The 18,224-nt window shown below is 38.4% G+C and overlaps 1 protein-coding gene across 1 annotated transcript in view; it reads right to left on the reverse strand.

The window, feature by feature from the left end:
• The window catches only part of ST8SIA6 (ST8 alpha-N-acetyl-neuraminide alpha-2,8-sialyltransferase 6), a 115,293-nt gene that overhangs the window by 45,991 nt on the left and 51,078 nt on the right, over positions 1-18,224 (reverse strand). Inside the window, exon 3 of the mRNA XM_036761210.1 lies at positions 16,442-16,534. Within this exon, the coding sequence (XP_036617105.1) occupies positions 16,442-16,534 (93 nt within the window). The remainder of the gene's footprint in view (positions 1-16,441; positions 16,535-18,224) is intronic.

Consider the following 18,224-nt stretch of genomic DNA (forward strand, 5'->3'; position numbering starts at 1 on the left):
CAGATCCAGAACTAATTACCTTAGGAAGTTAGAGACAATGACGTCAGTTAATTAGTTAGCTTTTGCATAAATGCTTTCACACCTACAGTAGTAGCATACTTACAGAATAGTACCATTTTCCCTTTAAAGCCCTGCTTGTCTCTTATAGCTGGTTTCATGAGTAGCCTCCAAATTATCATCCATCACCAACTGGAAACCCATTGTAGCTAGCTGTCTCTAGTTTAACAGGAACATTTAAGGCCGGAAGCCAATCATTTTGAGGCTGTCTAATTTGGCTCATTTGCAATTCACATAAAACAGCTTTTGAATATATTGTCATAGAGAAAAAGGAAGCAATCTAGTCACCACACAATGGGGCAGCCCACCCCACCACAAATGAAGAAGCTCTCCTGCCTAGTCCTCCTGAAGGGAGTTACTTCCCTGTGGCTGGTGGAATCAAAGCATCGGTTAGCTACCCTGAAAAAGAACCTTTGTCCTTTCACATTGGAGATAGCTACAATGAAGGAGATTAAAGAACAAGGTGCAAGAAGGGATTTTTTCCCCTGTTTTTGCCATTTTCTGTTGAAAACAGACCAGCAAATAGCTTCATTTGGGAAATTAAGACCACAATTACACTGTTGTTAAGCATGCAGTAAGGCTAGCCTCAGAGCAAAGTCACATATGGGGAGAGAGAATTGTTCACCCTGTAAATGGTATCATATGTGTTCCATCCATTTTTGTCCCTTCATGCTCTCAGTACTAGGGTCTTATAATAAAGTCAGACGTATTCTCCAAAAGAACCATTTTTAAGGCATGGGACAAGATACAAATTATATGTAAGAATATAGCAAACTTTTAAAAAATCATATATTTAAAGGAAATGCTAATAAATACCTTCAAAATAAACCATAGCATATAAATGCTATCTTTACTATTAACATTTGTTGAAAAAAGGTTGAAAGTTCTAAAAAAGGTTTTCAATGTCTCCAGGGAGATACAACTTATTTGATCAAGACATTTAACTTTTAAATGAGATAAAATGTGTAAAGTTATTTGCATACTATAAAGCATCTTACAAACTAATTTTACAGTTATTTTCCTACAGAAGAACTTAACCCAGGCCCAAGGCCACTCTGTTTTGGACATCTGTCCCCAAACTCTCCAAGGGCCAAAAATCTTGGGAAGAGAGAAAAGGTTGCAGATAAGGCCTGGAAGACACAATGTGGAGGGCCAATGATCAAACATTTCCCCCCAAAATAATGCCAGCAACAAAAAAATCCCCATAACATTCCATAATTATATGAAAAGATTTGAGAAGATGCACCTTTCTCTTTTCATTGTGGTGGGGATTAGAGATACAGAATGTTGCATATACTGTCAGACAGGGTCACTGGTTTGTTTACTTTTGTTACCTGGCTTGTTAAACTGCTTTTCTCCTCTAGCTTTTAAAATCTTTCTTACACATGTTGGCTCACAGGGTATCATGGAACAGAAGGGGGGATGCGTTTGGAAGCTGATATGATATAAAAAAGAAGAGGTTTCAACAAAACTAAAATTAGGTTAGAATTATATTACCTTTTGAAAAATAGTCTGACAGGAGCATGATTCTTTTATGTAATAATTATCAAATATATGTTTATTTTTAACTCCAGAAAAGATTTTGAAATGTCATGACTCTTGAAAGTCACTAGGCACATCATTTCATTTCTCTATTTCTCAGTTTCCCCCTATACGTATAAAATGTCAACTTTAGAGTAGTTGTGTTTTACTTGTGAACCTTGGACTTGGCCCACATAGTAAAAACTTAATAATTGTTTTTTCCCCTTCATCTTCAGGTCTCTTCTTTCTTAGGTTTTATGTATTATTCTTCACTCCCTTGAGTGAGAAGAACCACTTATTTATCTGAAGAGTAGAATGTCAGACACTATAATTTATTTATTTGGGATGGCGAGGTGGCCCAGCAGATAGAGTACTGGGACTTGGCCTAGAGTCAGGAAGACTTGAGCTCAAATCCGGCTTCAGACACTTACTAGTTGTGTGATCCTGGGCAAATCAACCTCTGTTTTGCCTCAGTTTCCTTGTCTGTAAAATGGGGAGAATAATGCCTTGCAGGGTTGTTGTGAGGATCACAGGAGATTATGATTGTAATGTGCTCATCAGAGGACCGGGCATGTAGTAAGTGCTGCATAAATGTTAGCTAGGAGGAGAAGGAGAAGTAGGGGGAGAAAAAAAGAGGAGAAGAAAGAGGAATTTCCTCATCAGTGGAAGACCAGCCATACTGAGTCTGTTGGGTTCTGAATGCAAGTTCTGAAGCTATATTCTAGCGTGACATAGAACAGCTATTTGTTGTTGTTCAGTTGTTTCAGTGTGTGACTCTTCGTGACCCCATTTGAGATTTTCTTGGCAGGGATTTGCCATTTCTTTCTCCAGTTCATTTTACAATTAAGGAAGCTGAGACAGACAGAGGATAATTGATTTCCTCAGAGTCCCACAGCTAGTAAGTGTCTGATGCTGGATTTGAGCTCAGGTCTTCCTAAATCCAGGCCTGGTGCTCTATAAGGGCACCACCCAGCTGCCCAGAACTGCTCTCCCCTAAGCTAAATTCCAGAAATGAAGACAATAAATATAACTTTTTCCCATTCAATGAGCTCAATAACCACTTGTGAGGGATGTAGGAGACAAGATTCATTCTTGGAATGGCGGTCAGGTTAGAGTTCCAGTTCTGCAGTTCTATGATTCCAAGTTTTTTGTCGTTCAATGCAATAGATATGTGTGTAAAGAATGCATCGATGAGAATAAAGGCAGTGTAGGTTGGTAAAAGGGTCCTGGATCTGGAGCCAGAGGACCTGGGCTCATGTTCTACTTATTACTTGCATGGCAAGTCAGCCTTGACCTCTCTTGGCCTCAGTTTTATCCTCTGTAAAATGAGAGAGGCTGAAATAGACTAGATGCCCCTAGCTGCTATAAATCTATGATCTGAGGGGAGCTAACCAAATGTAAGTGTGAGGGGGAGACAGGGAGTAGAATTAGGGTAAGTATGTGCAATGTAATTGAACACTTAATATCACCTCTTTTCTTGGCTGATAAAAGAAAGGGGATAGACAATGCATCTCCCAGATAGGGATGGGGATCTGATACCTCTATTTTATATACACCACCCAACTACTCTATTTTTTACGCCAAAGTCTGTCAGAGATAATTTATTAATATGCAAACATTCCTGCTTAGAGAAAGTTCCAAATGGGCAAAGGCAACTGCTTTCCATATACTATGTATACCCAAGTTATCTGAGTATAGCACATTGAAATAGCTCCAGGGATTCACTCATCAAGATAGTGATACAGATTCTATTCCACAGCTCTAATTGGAGCCAACAAAGTTTAATATTGCATTATCTGAGAAAGCTACACATTTATACGTAGCACTAGAACATTAACCCTTTCATTGCCTGAAAATTCACCACTGAAGGAGGTACCTGGGGCAAACGCAACAAAGTACGCTTTGGAAAAATGTCAGTTGACATGAAATGGTCCCTTAAGTGATGGTGCTGGGGTAGGGAGATATCAAAGAAGGTTTGCTGTTGGGGAGTATGGGAGGAACATGTTGGGACTGGGCTGGAGATTACATTAGAAGATGACCAAGTCACTTTTTATTTTAATTAATTATCATTGTTAACTTTGTAAAAATCTGTGCTATTTCTAGCTTTGGAAGAGCTAGAAGTTCTTTTGGGTTTTGGGGTTTTTTTGGTCTGATCATGTGATTTCATCATCTAAGGGAGCTCCCAGAGAAGAAATCCCCCATACCAAAGTAGATCTACATTTAGATTGTAAGCTACACGAGGATAGGGAGTGTCTTTTACCACTTCTTGCATCCCCAGCTCTTAGCACAGTGCCTGACACATAGTAGGTGCTTAATAAATGTTTATTGATTGGTTGATACACTCTGCAACTTAGAGCCTAATAGAGCTGTCTGGGATCAAAGTCATATAGCCAGTCTGTGATTGAGGCATGGTCTTCCTGACTTAGAGATAAGTTTTCCATCTGCTATATCATGGCTGCCCCTCACCATGGTACCCCCTGCAGTTCCATGCTGCCTAACTTTGATAGAGTCCTACCCAACTTATGGCCTAGCATGATGAAATCTATCAAACTGAAACTGAGCTAATGAACTGATATCACTGTCATTCTCACTAACTAATCAATCCCCGATATTTTGTCCTGAAAACCAATAAAAAGCAATATGTTGCTGGGATGAAAAAACTGAAATAACACCAAGAGGGGCCTGTTAGCCTAGATATGAGTCGAGAAATGTTGATGCCACCTTTTGGGCACATTTCTGAATATCTAAATGGGGCCATGTTTTTTTTTTCAATAATGAGAACTGTATTCTACCAGGAAGAAGATAATAGTTCATTGATCTTACACCATCCATTTTAGCTTTAGGACTCTCTTGGCTGTGAGAAGTCTAACAAAAAATAGCAGAGATGACATTATGTCCTCTTCCAAAGAAGAAACAGGTTGGTTGAAAGCCTCCTATGGTGGTAAATATCCAGGAGTTGACTGGAGTTATCCATCAGGTGATTGGTTGTCTGGATAGGTTCCTCCTCAACTCACCCAACAGGAATAATAATTACCATTGTCAGAAATACTAATTCACATATATTTGGCATATTTTAAAGTGAGGAGTTTAAAATGAAACAACTGAGTCTCAGAGAAGTTGTCACAAGGTAGACATTCTACTCAGAGTATATGGCAGTACTAGGGATCGTATCAAGGTCTTTTGACTTCAAGTCATGTACCCTGAATATTTCAAAGGCTTTTAATATCAAAACTATTTATGGGAATGAGGATATAAAAGCCACCTATGACAATAATGTCATGCTCCTACAAAAGGAATATGGAGATTCCTTAATTAATTTCTACTGTTGATTGCCCAGCTGTTCTTTTGGGAACTGTTGTACAACATAGTGCTGCCTCAGCAAACACTTTTTAAAGCAGCCTAATTAAAATGTATAAAGAAATAGGAAAAGTAGATTGTGTTTTAAGGCTGGGAGGCTTTTGAAAAGTTTCATGTCCTCAAAATCATGTCATTCTTTTTTATTATGTTTGTGGCTTATGAATCATGTTCTCATGAAAGCTAAGGGAATAGCAAATGAGTAGTAAATAAACTCTAACTTTATTAAGATGGCACAGTACAGTTTAAGCTTAACACAAAGAAAAGGGAGAAACTGTTTTTTATCTCAGCTATTTCGGAAATGAAGATGATTTCTAAATTTTTGTAAAGGATAAGAGGGGAAAAAATGTTTTACAAAAATGTAGTTTGGGTATATCAAATGAAGGAGGCTAAAAGCTGAGAGACTCTTCAGAAAACTCAACACATAGAGAATAATTTCTAAAAGAGGACACTCAAAAGACACTGAATGTCACAGGCACCAAATGATATCATAGAAAATGTAATCAACTATGACATAACAGAAAGGAAATGACTAATTATAAATGTGATCATCATTTTTAATGAGCTGTCTGTATACAATCAGGCCACTGACTAGTTAGAGGAAGAGGTCAAAGTAGACATCAATTTATAAAGCTAAAGGAATAGAAACTAAAGACAGCACTGAGTCTAGCTGCCTTAGTTCCAACCTTGACTTTTTAGAAAACATAGATGCAAATGCAAAACTGATTTGGAGGGCCTTCTAATTGACAAAATGTTTCTGAGGAGGAAGACAGAAGACAGGGCTGTCTTACAAAACCATGAGGAGAAAATGGATCTTCAGACAACATCACGTGATATTCACCTCTGCCAACAGTCTTGCCAACAGTATTTGCATGTCCTGGCCCAGAAAGACCAGGCCCCACTTGGGGTTTAGATCTTGTTGTTCAGTTGTTTCAGTCATGTCCAACTCTTTTTGATCCCATTTAGGGCAAAGATGCTAGAGTGGTTTGCCATTCTTTCTTTAGCTCATTTTTTTACAGATGAAGAAACTGAGGCAAACAGGTTAACTGACTTGCCCAGGGTCACAGAGCTAATAAGTATCTGAGGCTGGATTTGAACTCAGTTCTTCCTATCTCTAGGGCCAGCACACTATCCACTGCACCACCTAGCTGCCTGATCTAGTGGAGACCACATCTAAATAGGTACATGATGTTGATTGAATACTTTCCTGCCCTTTGCCTAGGCTTGGGGAATTAGGGTTGAAAAGTAGCTGGGGAGTTTCAAAACAGGTGGAAACTAAAAGTATAATGCAAAATCATAAAATCATGATCATAAAACATAATCAAAATTATAAAAAGAGAAACCATGTGAATAAGTCAATAACTTAGAAAGAGCCAGACTCATGAAGTGGTGTTAGAGAAAGAAGCACAAACAAAACCAAAAATTCACAAGGACCAGCAAGAGGAAAAGATCGGGATTTAAAGTGCAAGAATCCAGTGCCAGGTGAGAGATGAGGAACTGTGTTACACAAAGAGCATGGATTTGTTTTTTACACTCAAAAGCTCCATGAGGACACATGAGTCTGAAGTTAATACCATGTACTATTTGGCTCCATTCCCTTGATTTGACATCATAATTAACCTCCACAAAATTTATAAGGCAACAAATAGTATAGGTTACATGGAAAGGAAAGGACAACAAGTAGACATAAAATAGAACAGATCTGCTGGAATTTCTATACTGATATATCCTCATCGGCAATAATAGTGAAATTGTCACATTTGAACCCATCCATTTCAGTGTTGAGGAAGTGAGGTTAGTCCCTAAGAAGCTGAATTTGGGAAGAGAACTTGAGTGAATTCATATAGAAGAAATTGATGCTGCAAATATTACAATCTTGGCCACTGGCACTCGGGAATCAATTTTCAAGATAATTCAAAGAGAATATTCTTTTATCAAAATGAAAAAAGGAAGCTGTGTAGACATTAACAATTAATGAGCCATAAACCTGTTTTCTAATCTCTACAAAATCTTTATGAGAATGGACAATATTAAGAGTATCTATCCATGAAAATATGTGAAAAGAACAAGTAGGCTTTTGCCAATGACTTTTTACAGAGATCACACAACTGATGGAGTGTTATGGATGACATAAAATTGTGTTATGGCTATTGTTTGCTGATTATTAAAAAATGGCTCCAGAGAAAAAAATCCTTTTCTAAAGGCCTTCCTGAAGCATGGTATATTCATACCTATGCCAGACTGATGTAAGATTCTGTGACATGCAACTTTGGACCTGACTTTGTTCAATGATCTGAAGAAATTTTTTATCATCAAGTGATGTATAAAACAGTGAACATATTTTTACCCAAGATATTTGCCAAAATCATGGAGGATTTCCTTCATAGGAAGTATTTCCTATTGATGCTAAAGTTTTTCAAATATTCTATATATTATTAAATCACATAGCACTAATTGCATCAAGTCTTAGAATATTTAAAAATCCCTTCAGTAAAATCTATAATTCAAGAGATCAATTTAACCATCCACGCTACAAGAAGAAAGTGAATGAAAGATATTGATATCCAGACTATAACTTGCAAATATAGCACCGAACACCCTATTGAATTTATCTGTCTATTTATCATCGATCTATTGATCTATCATTGATCTATTGATCTATCTCTGTTGTATATCCATCATCTTTCTCTACTCTCTCTATTTCTCTATCTTTATCATCCATCATCCATCTTTATTCTACCTATCTATGAACTTGCATATGTATACATATATGGAGAACGAAAATGACCTATGCGTAGATAGATTGGTCTCAATAAAGATACAGGCCTTGGACATACACTGCAGAGAAACACTGGGTCGGGCCAAAAGTTGACTAGGAGAAAGAGATAAAACTGGATCCAATTTGGAAAACTGTCTAGAGCTTTTAGTGATCAAAAGCTACTCTTGGTAAGAGCATAATCAAAGGAAAAATAAAAGAAAGAGAAGAGAGTCAGGAAAGCATTTTTAAACGAACAGAAGAGAAGGAATGCCAGAAGGAACTGCAGAGAAGCAAGACAGCTTTGAAAGTTACATGTTGTATACTGATCATATTGCTTAACTTCTCAATGGGTTGGGGAGGAGCTGGAAAGAGGGAGAAAATTTGGAAAGCAATAATTTTTTACAAAGAAAGGTAAGATAAAGTGTAATTATAAAAGGGGCAGCTAGGTGATACAGTGGTTAGAGTGCTGGGCCTGGAGTCAGGATGGTGTCAGAGACTTACTGGCTGTGTGACTGTGGGCAAGTCACTTAACCCTGTTTGCCTCTGTTTCCTCATCTGTAAAAATGAGCAGGAGAAGGAAATGGCAAATCACTCCTGTATCTTTGCCAAGAAAACTCCAAGTGGGGTCAAGAAGAGTTAGACACAACTGAAAAACGATTGAACAACAATAATTATAAAAAAGTAAGTTACATGTTGAATTTATTATATATGTTAAAGGAAAAATAAGTGTAGTAGACATCCATGATTCTATGTATAATCATTTTTTTGTTCATCTTCATCTGGAAATGGTATTTTTATTTAGGGTTTGTTAAGTTCAGAATAAAAATATATCCATTTTTCAGAAATGAAGCTAGACAATCCTTGTGCTGCACTGATACTCTTGGGACAGGAAAAGTACCCATGAAAGGCTTCTACTACATTGGGTGGCCCTTCTATGGAGACAAAACAAAAGGTCATAGATGGGAAGCCCACAAGAGGAGAATATACAGACATTCTAGTCTATAGCAGTGGAGGCACAGTCCACACTGGTGAGATCATGGATCCATCAGAGTAGATTCCTATTTTACCAACTAAGTTTTTCTTTTTCTTAGTTTTGCTGTCTGATAAGGAATAACTACAAATGATAATTGAATAGGAAGTTATCAGAGTAAGTATTCTAACATGAAGAAGCCTTAAGATTGAATACTGTAACTACAGGAAATAAGTATTAGCCAATACTAAATTCCATTTCTATTAATAGACAGTTCTATTTAAGTGATGATCCACTTCAGTCTTTAGCACTGCAGTCATGATGAACAGAAGAACTCCAACCCTCATCCCTGAAACATTGCTATCTGCCCTGCTGCTGAAGCTCCCTCTTTAGGGGTGGGAGGTGGGGGGATATGCCCTATTGTCCTACTAGGTGAGGAACTGCAAATGTGCCCAGACCATGCTTCATACACCATTTAGCCATCTCCTCCAGATAATTCTGTCATCCTCTCTGCCCCACTCTTTCTGTATATCCTTTCTCCACCCCATCTATGTTTTCCAACTCTTGTTTGAGGAATTGTAATTAAATCAATATAATAGCTAGCATTTCTGTAGTGCTTTAAGGTTTGCAAAGTACTTTACAATTATTATCTCATTTCACCCTTAAAATAATTTGGGGAGGGAGGTACTGCTATTATCCCCATTTTACAGATGAGGAAACTGAGACAGAAAGGGGTTATAAGTGGCCAGCCATTGTTCCTAGAAAGGGTATGACAGTTAATTGCTGTAAGGTTCCACTCACCATCCTAGAGACTCCTAAGTCCAAAACTCCTTTCCTTGGCCGCCACTCTGTTATCTATGTTACCTACTAATATTAGAATATAAGATCCTTGAAGACAGGGACTGTCTCATTTTTCTTTTTGATTCCCCAGCACCTAACACCAGTGCCTAGCCTATCGATCAATCAGTAAACATTTATTAAGTACTGACTATGTGCTAGGCACTGTGCTAAACACTGATGATACAAAAAGAGGTGAAAGCTTCTCAAGGAGTTTAAAATCTAACAGGGGAGATGGCAACGCAAACAAATATGTACAAAACAAACCATATATAGGATAAATAGGAAATAATTTACAGAGTGAAGACACTAGAATTAAGAAGAGTTGGGGAAGGCTTCCTGTAGAAGGTGGGATTTCAGCTGGGACTTAAAGGAAGTTGGGGAGGTCAGTGGTCAGAAGAGAGGAGGGAGAGCATTCCAAATATAGAAGATAGCCAGACAGAATGTGAAGACCAAGAGATGGCTTGTGGACCAGCCATAGGCTAATGTCACTGGATCAAAGAATACATGTAGGGGAGTAAGGTGTAAGAAGACTAGAAAGGTAGGAGAGGGACACATTATGAAAGGCTTTGAATGCCATACAGTAGGGGTTTAATAAATGTTTTTTCATTCATTCATCCATTCAGTACAATAGGAATTGGAAGTTTCTTTAGAGTACAGATGATCAGTTAGCAAAAAGCAAATAGCATTTTTGTCTTTTGAGAACCGACTACACCTTTGCCACATTATGAGCAGTTTCCAGACTCATCTCCTTCTCCCAACAGGTACTTCATTTTTCTAGGATAGCCATTTGAATTTTGAAAAAGAAAGCAACCGCAAATCATCATGTCTTATAGTCACAAAAAAGCTACAGTTGCTGATGAAGACATGGTGTTTCTTCATCACCTCCATCATGACTGCCAGAGTAGCGAGAGCTCTAGTCCTATGAATGGCTAGGAGAATATAATTATTTACATAATTCACCAAACAGAACCTTAGTTCTTTGATCTGTAAAATGAAGAATTGGACTCCATGCTGGCCCAAGTTCCTTCTAGTTTGGAAATATTTTGTGTTCTTGAACCAGCATGAATCAAGACGGTTAAATCATTGCTCAGCAGAGTTTGGGTTACCTTTGTTCTATATAAAATAAAGGAAAAAAAATTCAAGAATTTGTATCATGATCTCTAGATCAGCTTCTCTGATCCATCCTGAGCTTTTCAGAGCAGAAATCAGACTGGTAAAGCTGCCTGGAGAAGCTTGCCATGCATGGTCTTAAGAGTATTATATGGTTGCCACCACTAGTGATAACTTGTTGGCTTCAGTTTTTTCTGACTTGTTTACTGGTCATTACCAGTAAAATGGAGAACTGCATAATGAACCAAATTGTGGGAATTTGTCAAATGAAACCATGCTAAGGATGCCATGAGAAATCATGAAATTGGTGTTAGGATAAAGTAGCAGTCTTTCATTGAGAAATACTTTATCCTTAAAAGTTGGCCCCAGAGGGCAGCTATCAGCTCTTATTGAAGAAGAGATTAAAGGAAAAAAGGCACATGCACATGCATTGAGGAGCCATTAGGCTACCACAGAGGTACACAAGGGAGGGAAGCCAAAGCTATATATTACTGTGTGCCAGAGAAATCCTACAGATGATCAAAAGTCTTCCTTGTTCACAGACAATGAAAATTGAGGAATTCTTGCTTTCTCTGCAGGCTGTCAAGTGATATACAAGCTTTTTAGTTTTGGGGGGAGGGGAAGTTTCAGCCACTATAATTTATGCCTCCTCTCTTCAAATAGTATTTCAGGCTGTGCTGCATTCTTCTGGGCTCTGAAAAATTGTGAAGAACATTTAAAGGCTACTCTTCAATGTACACTGTAGTCAACTGGGAATGATGCTTCTTTTCTGATGCAATTCAATTTAATTCAACACACTTTTATTTAAGACCCACTGGGTGCATAGCAGTGTGCTCAGCCCTGGGGAAAAGAAGATGAAGTATGATCTAGTCCCTTGCCTCAGGAAAATCCCAATCTAATGGGATTATCCAATATACATGCAAAAAAGAATGACACCCAGGCAGAAAGTGATAAGGGCAAAGAAGGGATCCAGACAAAGCATTCCAGGAGAACTTGAGGAGAGTGTGATCATTTTCAGCTGGAGGGCTCAGGGAATGCTTCAGGGAGGAAGTGATGCCTGTGCTGGGCTTTGAAGGAAGAGAAGAATTTTACAAAGTGGAAGATCTATTAAACATTAGCAATGAGAATAACCAGAATCTTTACAGCTGGATCCTTAAGAAGATATCAACTGGCAGCAAGCCTTTATTAAGTACTTCATATGTGCCAGGGACTGAGCTAAGCACTGGAGATACAAAGAAAAAGGGGAAAAGAAACAGTTCCCGCTTTTAAGAAATATTCTAATGAGAGAGAATTGTTCAATAGAAAAAGCAGTGACTGTGGAGTGAGAAGACCTGGGTTCAATTTAATACCCTGTTTGACCTTGGGCAAGACACTTAACTGAAACAAGTGCTTCAGCTTCTTCACATGTAAAATAAAGGGGTTAGAGTAAGAGTTCTCTGAAATCTCTTCCAGCACATATACAGAAACAGGAACAGAAAGGATATGTGCAAAATAGAAGGTTGTGTGTTCTGACCATTTTCAATGCCTCTCGACAGAACACCTTCCCCAAAAGCTTGCCACAAAACTGGCACCCAAAAGAGCGGCAGTCACTGGCATGGCCAAGAGGGTCAGTCTAATTATACATGCAAACGGTGGGAGCGGGGGAGATATAAAAAATTCATCCTCCTGAGACCCAAGTTCTGCTGTGTAAATTGAAAAAGAGAAAGGAAACAATAGGTCAAGGTAGAAAAAGAGAGAAATGAGAGAAAAGCTGCCAAGTAGAAGAAAAAGAACTTATCACTAGAGGGTCAGCCCTTCTGTGCCATCAGCCTTGAGAGAAGCTAATTCATTTGTCTAGAACAATGAGAGTCAAGGGGGACAGCTGAAGTACCCAGTGTAATTTTAAAAGAAGAGAGAAAAGAATTACATTTTGAGAGTTGGAAAAGGATAAAAATAAAATAAAGAAAATGACTTGATGTTATGTTTCACTTAATAAGTATCAAGAGTTGGGATACAGAATACCACTGTTGATGTTCAGTTGCTTTTCAGTTACGTCTGACTCTTTGTGACCCCGTTTGGGGTTTTCTTGGCAGAGATACTGGAGTGGTTTGCCGTTTCCTTCTCCAGTTCATTTTACAGATGAGGAAACCGAGGCAAAAAGTGTGAAATAACTTGCCCAGGGTCACACAGCTAGTAAATGTCTGAAGCCAGATTTGAAGTCAGAAAGATGACTCTTTCTGATTCCAGGCCTGGAAGTCTATCCAGTGTACCACCTAGCTGTCCAAGAATAATACTGGGGGTAGGGGCAGGGCCGTGTTAGGAAAAATACTAAGAAAACTAAAGAAGTCTAAGAAGAGAAAGAAAAGTTAATAGTAGAACAAACATAATAGGCTTATAAAGTTTATAATAATGATGTTTATGAAGTGTTTTCCTTATAGCAATTCTGTAAACATCATTGGCCTCATTTTTAAAGATAAGGAAGCTGAGGATCACAGACACTGTGCTACCTGCCAGTGATCATGAGTCCTTGTCTGCCAATGCTAGTTCTAGAATTCCAGCACTGAATGAAACAAGAGGACGCTTGAGTGTTCATTGGTGACATTAATAAAACCACCCCTACTCAGGACTTTAGAGGTAGGATGAAAAGCACCTCAATACCTGAGAAATACCTACCCAAAAAGAGGATGTAGATTACTGGGTTTGGGGGGACAGCTAGGTGGCACCATAGTGGATAGAGTGCCAGGCCTGGAGTCAGGAAGACTCAACTTCCTGAGTTCAAATCTTGCCTCAGACACTTACTAGCTGTGTGACCTTGGGCAAGTCACTTAACCCTGTTTGCCACAGTTTCATCATCTGTAAAATGAGCTGGAGAAGTAAATAGCAAACTACTCCATTATCTCTGCCAAGAAAACCCCAAATGGGTTACAAAGAGTTGGACATGACTGAAATGACTGAACAAAATAATAATAATAATACTGGATTTGAACTCAGAGGACCTGGGTTCTGAAGCTCATTGCCTTCATGATACTGGACAAATCATTTGACCTCCATGGGGTCAGTTTCTCATTTGTGTAACCCCACTTCTGCCTAAACCTGGAAAGGCTTTACTGGAGGAATACCCCATATACACCACGTATGTGGAGGAAAACATGACTCCTGACTGGTTGAAAGGCGTCCCTGAGCTGGGGCACTATATAAGGTAAGAGATGCACTTTGGAGGAGGAGGTTGAGAAAGGCAGTCAAGAAAGGCAAACTGTGACTTCTGAATGGTGGACAGGATCTTCTCTGAGCCACAGACCTCACAGTGGGAAAACTGGTCCCCACGATGTCCTTTGATTCTCAGTGCCTAGAACCCCAGAGACCCGTACAGACGAATTCCCCTCGGTGAAATCATGACATCCTCCTTGCACCCAGAAGAAGAATTCACTTATTCCTGTGTATCCCTTGGACTATTCTAATCTTGTGACTTCCCTGATTTCTGCCTACTGCTTGCTCTGATGAAGTTTACCATCTGACAGTAATGGTCTTTTGTGTAAACAAAGTTTAGTGAAAGGGAGCTAAGTAAGCAACAGTAAGCGAGTGTTACTTTCCCTCTGAGGGCAGTCAGGGAAAGTGTCTTTTCTTCTGAGCCCTTTGTAGGAGAATCACCCAGTCTCACTGGTCTGGGATCCTGCTTGCACCTCCCTCACTAAGTTGCTGGTGGGCTTGGCACGGCACTCAAGTAGATATTATAGTTTCCCTTGGAGCCAGGATGGGCCAGAGGCTCAAGATGATATCTAGCCATACAACATGTGGTCCATCTTATACGGTATGGCCCAACCACACAGACTCTACATCTATAAACAGAGGGAAATCTCTCAGGTGGAATCGGAGACTCCTTCCAGGTCTCACTGGATGATCCTATGAGTGGCATTCCCTTTCTCCAACCCTTTTCTCTTATTGCCAACTGTTTTCACTTTAGTTTTTCCTGGAGAAAAAAGAGCCCCAGTATCCCCACTGTACATGTTTCTAGTGGTCAAACTTGCTATTATAACTTTGGGGAGGCAAAGAAAACATAGTTTCAGTTTTGGTAAACGTAGAAAAAAAACTGTGTTGCCTCATAGAAAGGGACGTGTTGATATGAGAAAGAGAAAATGCAGAAACTTTAAAAGAGTACGACAAAAATGGATAAATTATTATTTTTAAGAAAATAAAATGATTCCTTATCAGTATACAAAAGAAGGGCCTCCACTGCTGGGCTCTACAACCTCTAGCCTTGGTCACAGCATGCATAATTTCTGACAACAGAAAATGAAACTGAAAAATTAGTCTCTTGTGTGCCAAATAACACTTTCATAGCAATCAGCAATTCATGGGAGCTCCGCATAGACCTTTGCTAAGCAGACGACCAGCAAAGGCTAATTATACAAGCTATTTGAAAATCAGGACTGTAATGGAAAGGCATCCCCCCAAAGACTAGCTGGGGAAAGGTTTTCTCATCAAACATATCACAATAGAAGAAAAAACAGCAAGGGAAAGTGAAGAGAGAACATGAGAGACTATGCACATACACTCTAATCATCTCATTGATGTTAAGCATTTTTGTTCAAGATGGGAATTTAAAAAAATTGTAAAATCCCTGCCTTTAATATTGTTTTTTCTAGTATTAGCTTTTCTTCCTCACATATTCAGGTCTGACTTAAAGCCATTTGATCTGTACAAAAGTTCATTGTTCTGATCCTGGGACCATGGGTCATCTTTGGGATATGACACAATAGAAATGTCAATGAGAGTGAGGGATGATAACAATATCCACTAATATTTATATTCACACCCATATACACTATACAATATATCATATATGTATACATATATATTTATGTACAATCTTATTTGCAAATATGGGAGCAACCCTATGGTATTGTTGTCATTTCAATTGTGTCTGAGTCTTTGGGACCCCATTTGGGGTTTTTCTTGGCAAAAATACTGGAGTGGTTTGCCATTTCCTTCTCCAGCTCATTTTACAGATGATGAAACTGTGGCAAACAGGGTGAAGTGACTTGCCCAGAGTCACACAGCTAGTACGTGTCTGACGCCACATTAGCACTCAGGTTCTCCTGACTCCAGGTCCAGCCCTCTATCCACTGCAAGCTGCTCTTAACCCTAACAGATAAGTGTTAATATTCCCATTTAATAGATCAGCAAACTGAGGTTAAAAAGAGCCCAAGTTGCCTTGCTCAGTGTCACAGGGCTAAGTAGCATCTGATTCAAGGTAAGAAACCTCACTTTCCTGACTCCAAGTCTAGTGCTCCAGCCACAATGCCATCTAACTACAGCCTCACATCCCAGTGTCCAGTCATGTTCCAGAGAAATGTTTTAATAAGGATTTTTAAAAATTTTAAACAATGTTTTAATAGGGACTTTTAAAGGATTTTTAAAATTTTAATGTGAATTCCTGGTAAAATTCTAGATTAGATGATTTTAAAAGCTAATTTGTGAGCACTTAGTAAGTCAAGATATGAAATACAAAATAAATCATTTACATTTAAAAGCACATTCATTGTTGGTGGAGTTGTGAATTACTCTAGAAAAATTTGGTATAATACAGAATACCACTAAGTTGTACATACCTTAATCCACAGTTGTACATATCTTTGATTCCCTATTATCACTACTATGCATACAACCCAAGGGAGGTCCAAAATGAAGGGAAGGAGGTGGCGCTCAACTCATATATGAACAGTGCCATATACTTTATACAGACATATGATAGATTCTCTAGCCATACATTCATATGCTTGTACTAATCTGCACATTATATACCTATATACATTTCAATACATGATAATAAAAGATGGAAAGTGGAAACTTACCTTTTCTTTTTCATAAACGAAGACCAAAGTGTTTCTTGTAGGTTTTTGCATTCTGGTGGCAGGTGGAGAGGCTTTTTTATACCCAGATTTGTGCTGTTTCATAGAAGAAATAAATGGGAAGGGGAAAAGGGTGGAAAACAACAGAATTAAACATTAGAAAGCTTTTTCTTAATGCTACATTCTTTGTTAATAAAACAGGATTTAATTTTTGGAAGCATGACCAAATGAAGCCTCTTTTCACTTCCATGATTAGGCTCTCCATAAAAAAAAGGGATAGTGATACAGTCACCTGTGGCAGTCTTGACTTTAAGATAAATTCAGTTCACATTATGAGCTAAATTATACAGACATGTAAATTAGAAAAGCAATTTATAAAAGAAAGAGGCTTTGAAATATTGGATTTGCTAAAAAATATATTTACATATTTTGATAAGGAACAAATTTTTTTTATTTGCAAGTAAAAAAAGTAATTTAACACATTATATATTATACTGTTCCTTTGTGCGTGGACAATGAGCTGGGCCCAGAAGAAAATGGGAGGAGGAGGGCAAAACAGATTGTCTTTGGGAAATTGTACAGTGCTTTTTAATGATCCCAAAAGAAAAGTCCATCTTTTTAACCACCAAATTCCTCCTATGACTCGGGACAGCTTTGAGTCACGAATTCCAATGTCTCTGAAGAGTTAATACCAAGGATTATCTGAGGGCAATGGTTCTGCACGAGATAGGTTTTATCACCAAAGGGTAGACCACTAGGTGATGGATTTTTTTCCAGCCACAACAACTCATAAAAATGGTCCATCAGAGTTGTTATCAGCATGGGTGAGGAATTCATGAGCCCTTCCTAAGATAGTTTTGTCCTTTGCTTTGAAAGATGATGCTATGGACTATAAGCTATGAACACCTATGCAGGTGAGGCTGAAGAGACTAAGTCTTTTCTATATCTCTTTTTTAAAAAACAACCCAAAAACTAGATCTATGATTTCATTGGTATAGCGAACTCCCAATGAAGAAATTCCCTTTATCAATGAAGATGGATTTCTGCTCTGCAACTTACAGATATCTGGGGCCCTAAGACCTGACTAGAGTCACACAGTCGACATGTCAGAGAAAGGATCTGAATCTGGTGAGGATGTGAATGCCTGTGAGGCTAGCCCTCTAACCATTAAATCATGCTGCCCTCTCTATATTTAGCATAAATAAATTCTGTCCTTTGCCTAGTTAAAATCTGAAGGATTTGTTTGTTATTTGCAGCATGGTCTCCTAAATTCTGTGGCTGGTAATTATAGCTCACATTTATATACACATATACTCATTTATAAACAAATATATATGATTTGTGTTTATGTAGTGCTTCAAAGTTTTCCAAGTACTTTTCTTACAGCCTTCCTGGGAGGTAAATAGTAGAAAACATTATGAGTTCTATTTGATCAAGGAAGAAACTGAAGTCTACAGGAATGACATGACTTGCTCAGGGTAATGGCGAGAAATCAAATGCCCTCTGTTCTATATTACATTGCCCCTTCTATGCAAAATGAACAAATACCTTCATTCCTATCTTTTTATTTCAATAACACAACAATGATTTCCACGATATCAACACCAGAAAATATATTTTAAAAAAAACAGAAATTGGAGCCAACAACCTATCCCTGGTAATGAGCCGCTAAGTGGTACCATTGTTAGAGTTCTGAAGCTGTAGTCCAGAAGACTAATCTCCCTGAGTTCACATCTGGCCTCAGACACTTACTAACTCTGTGATCCTGGCCAAGTCACTTCACCCT

This window comes from Trichosurus vulpecula, chromosome 5, assembly GCF_011100635.1.
Source record: "Trichosurus vulpecula isolate mTriVul1 chromosome 5, mTriVul1.pri, whole genome shotgun sequence".
In the NCBI taxonomy this organism is placed as follows: Eukaryota; Metazoa; Chordata; class Mammalia; order Diprotodontia; family Phalangeridae; genus Trichosurus; species Trichosurus vulpecula.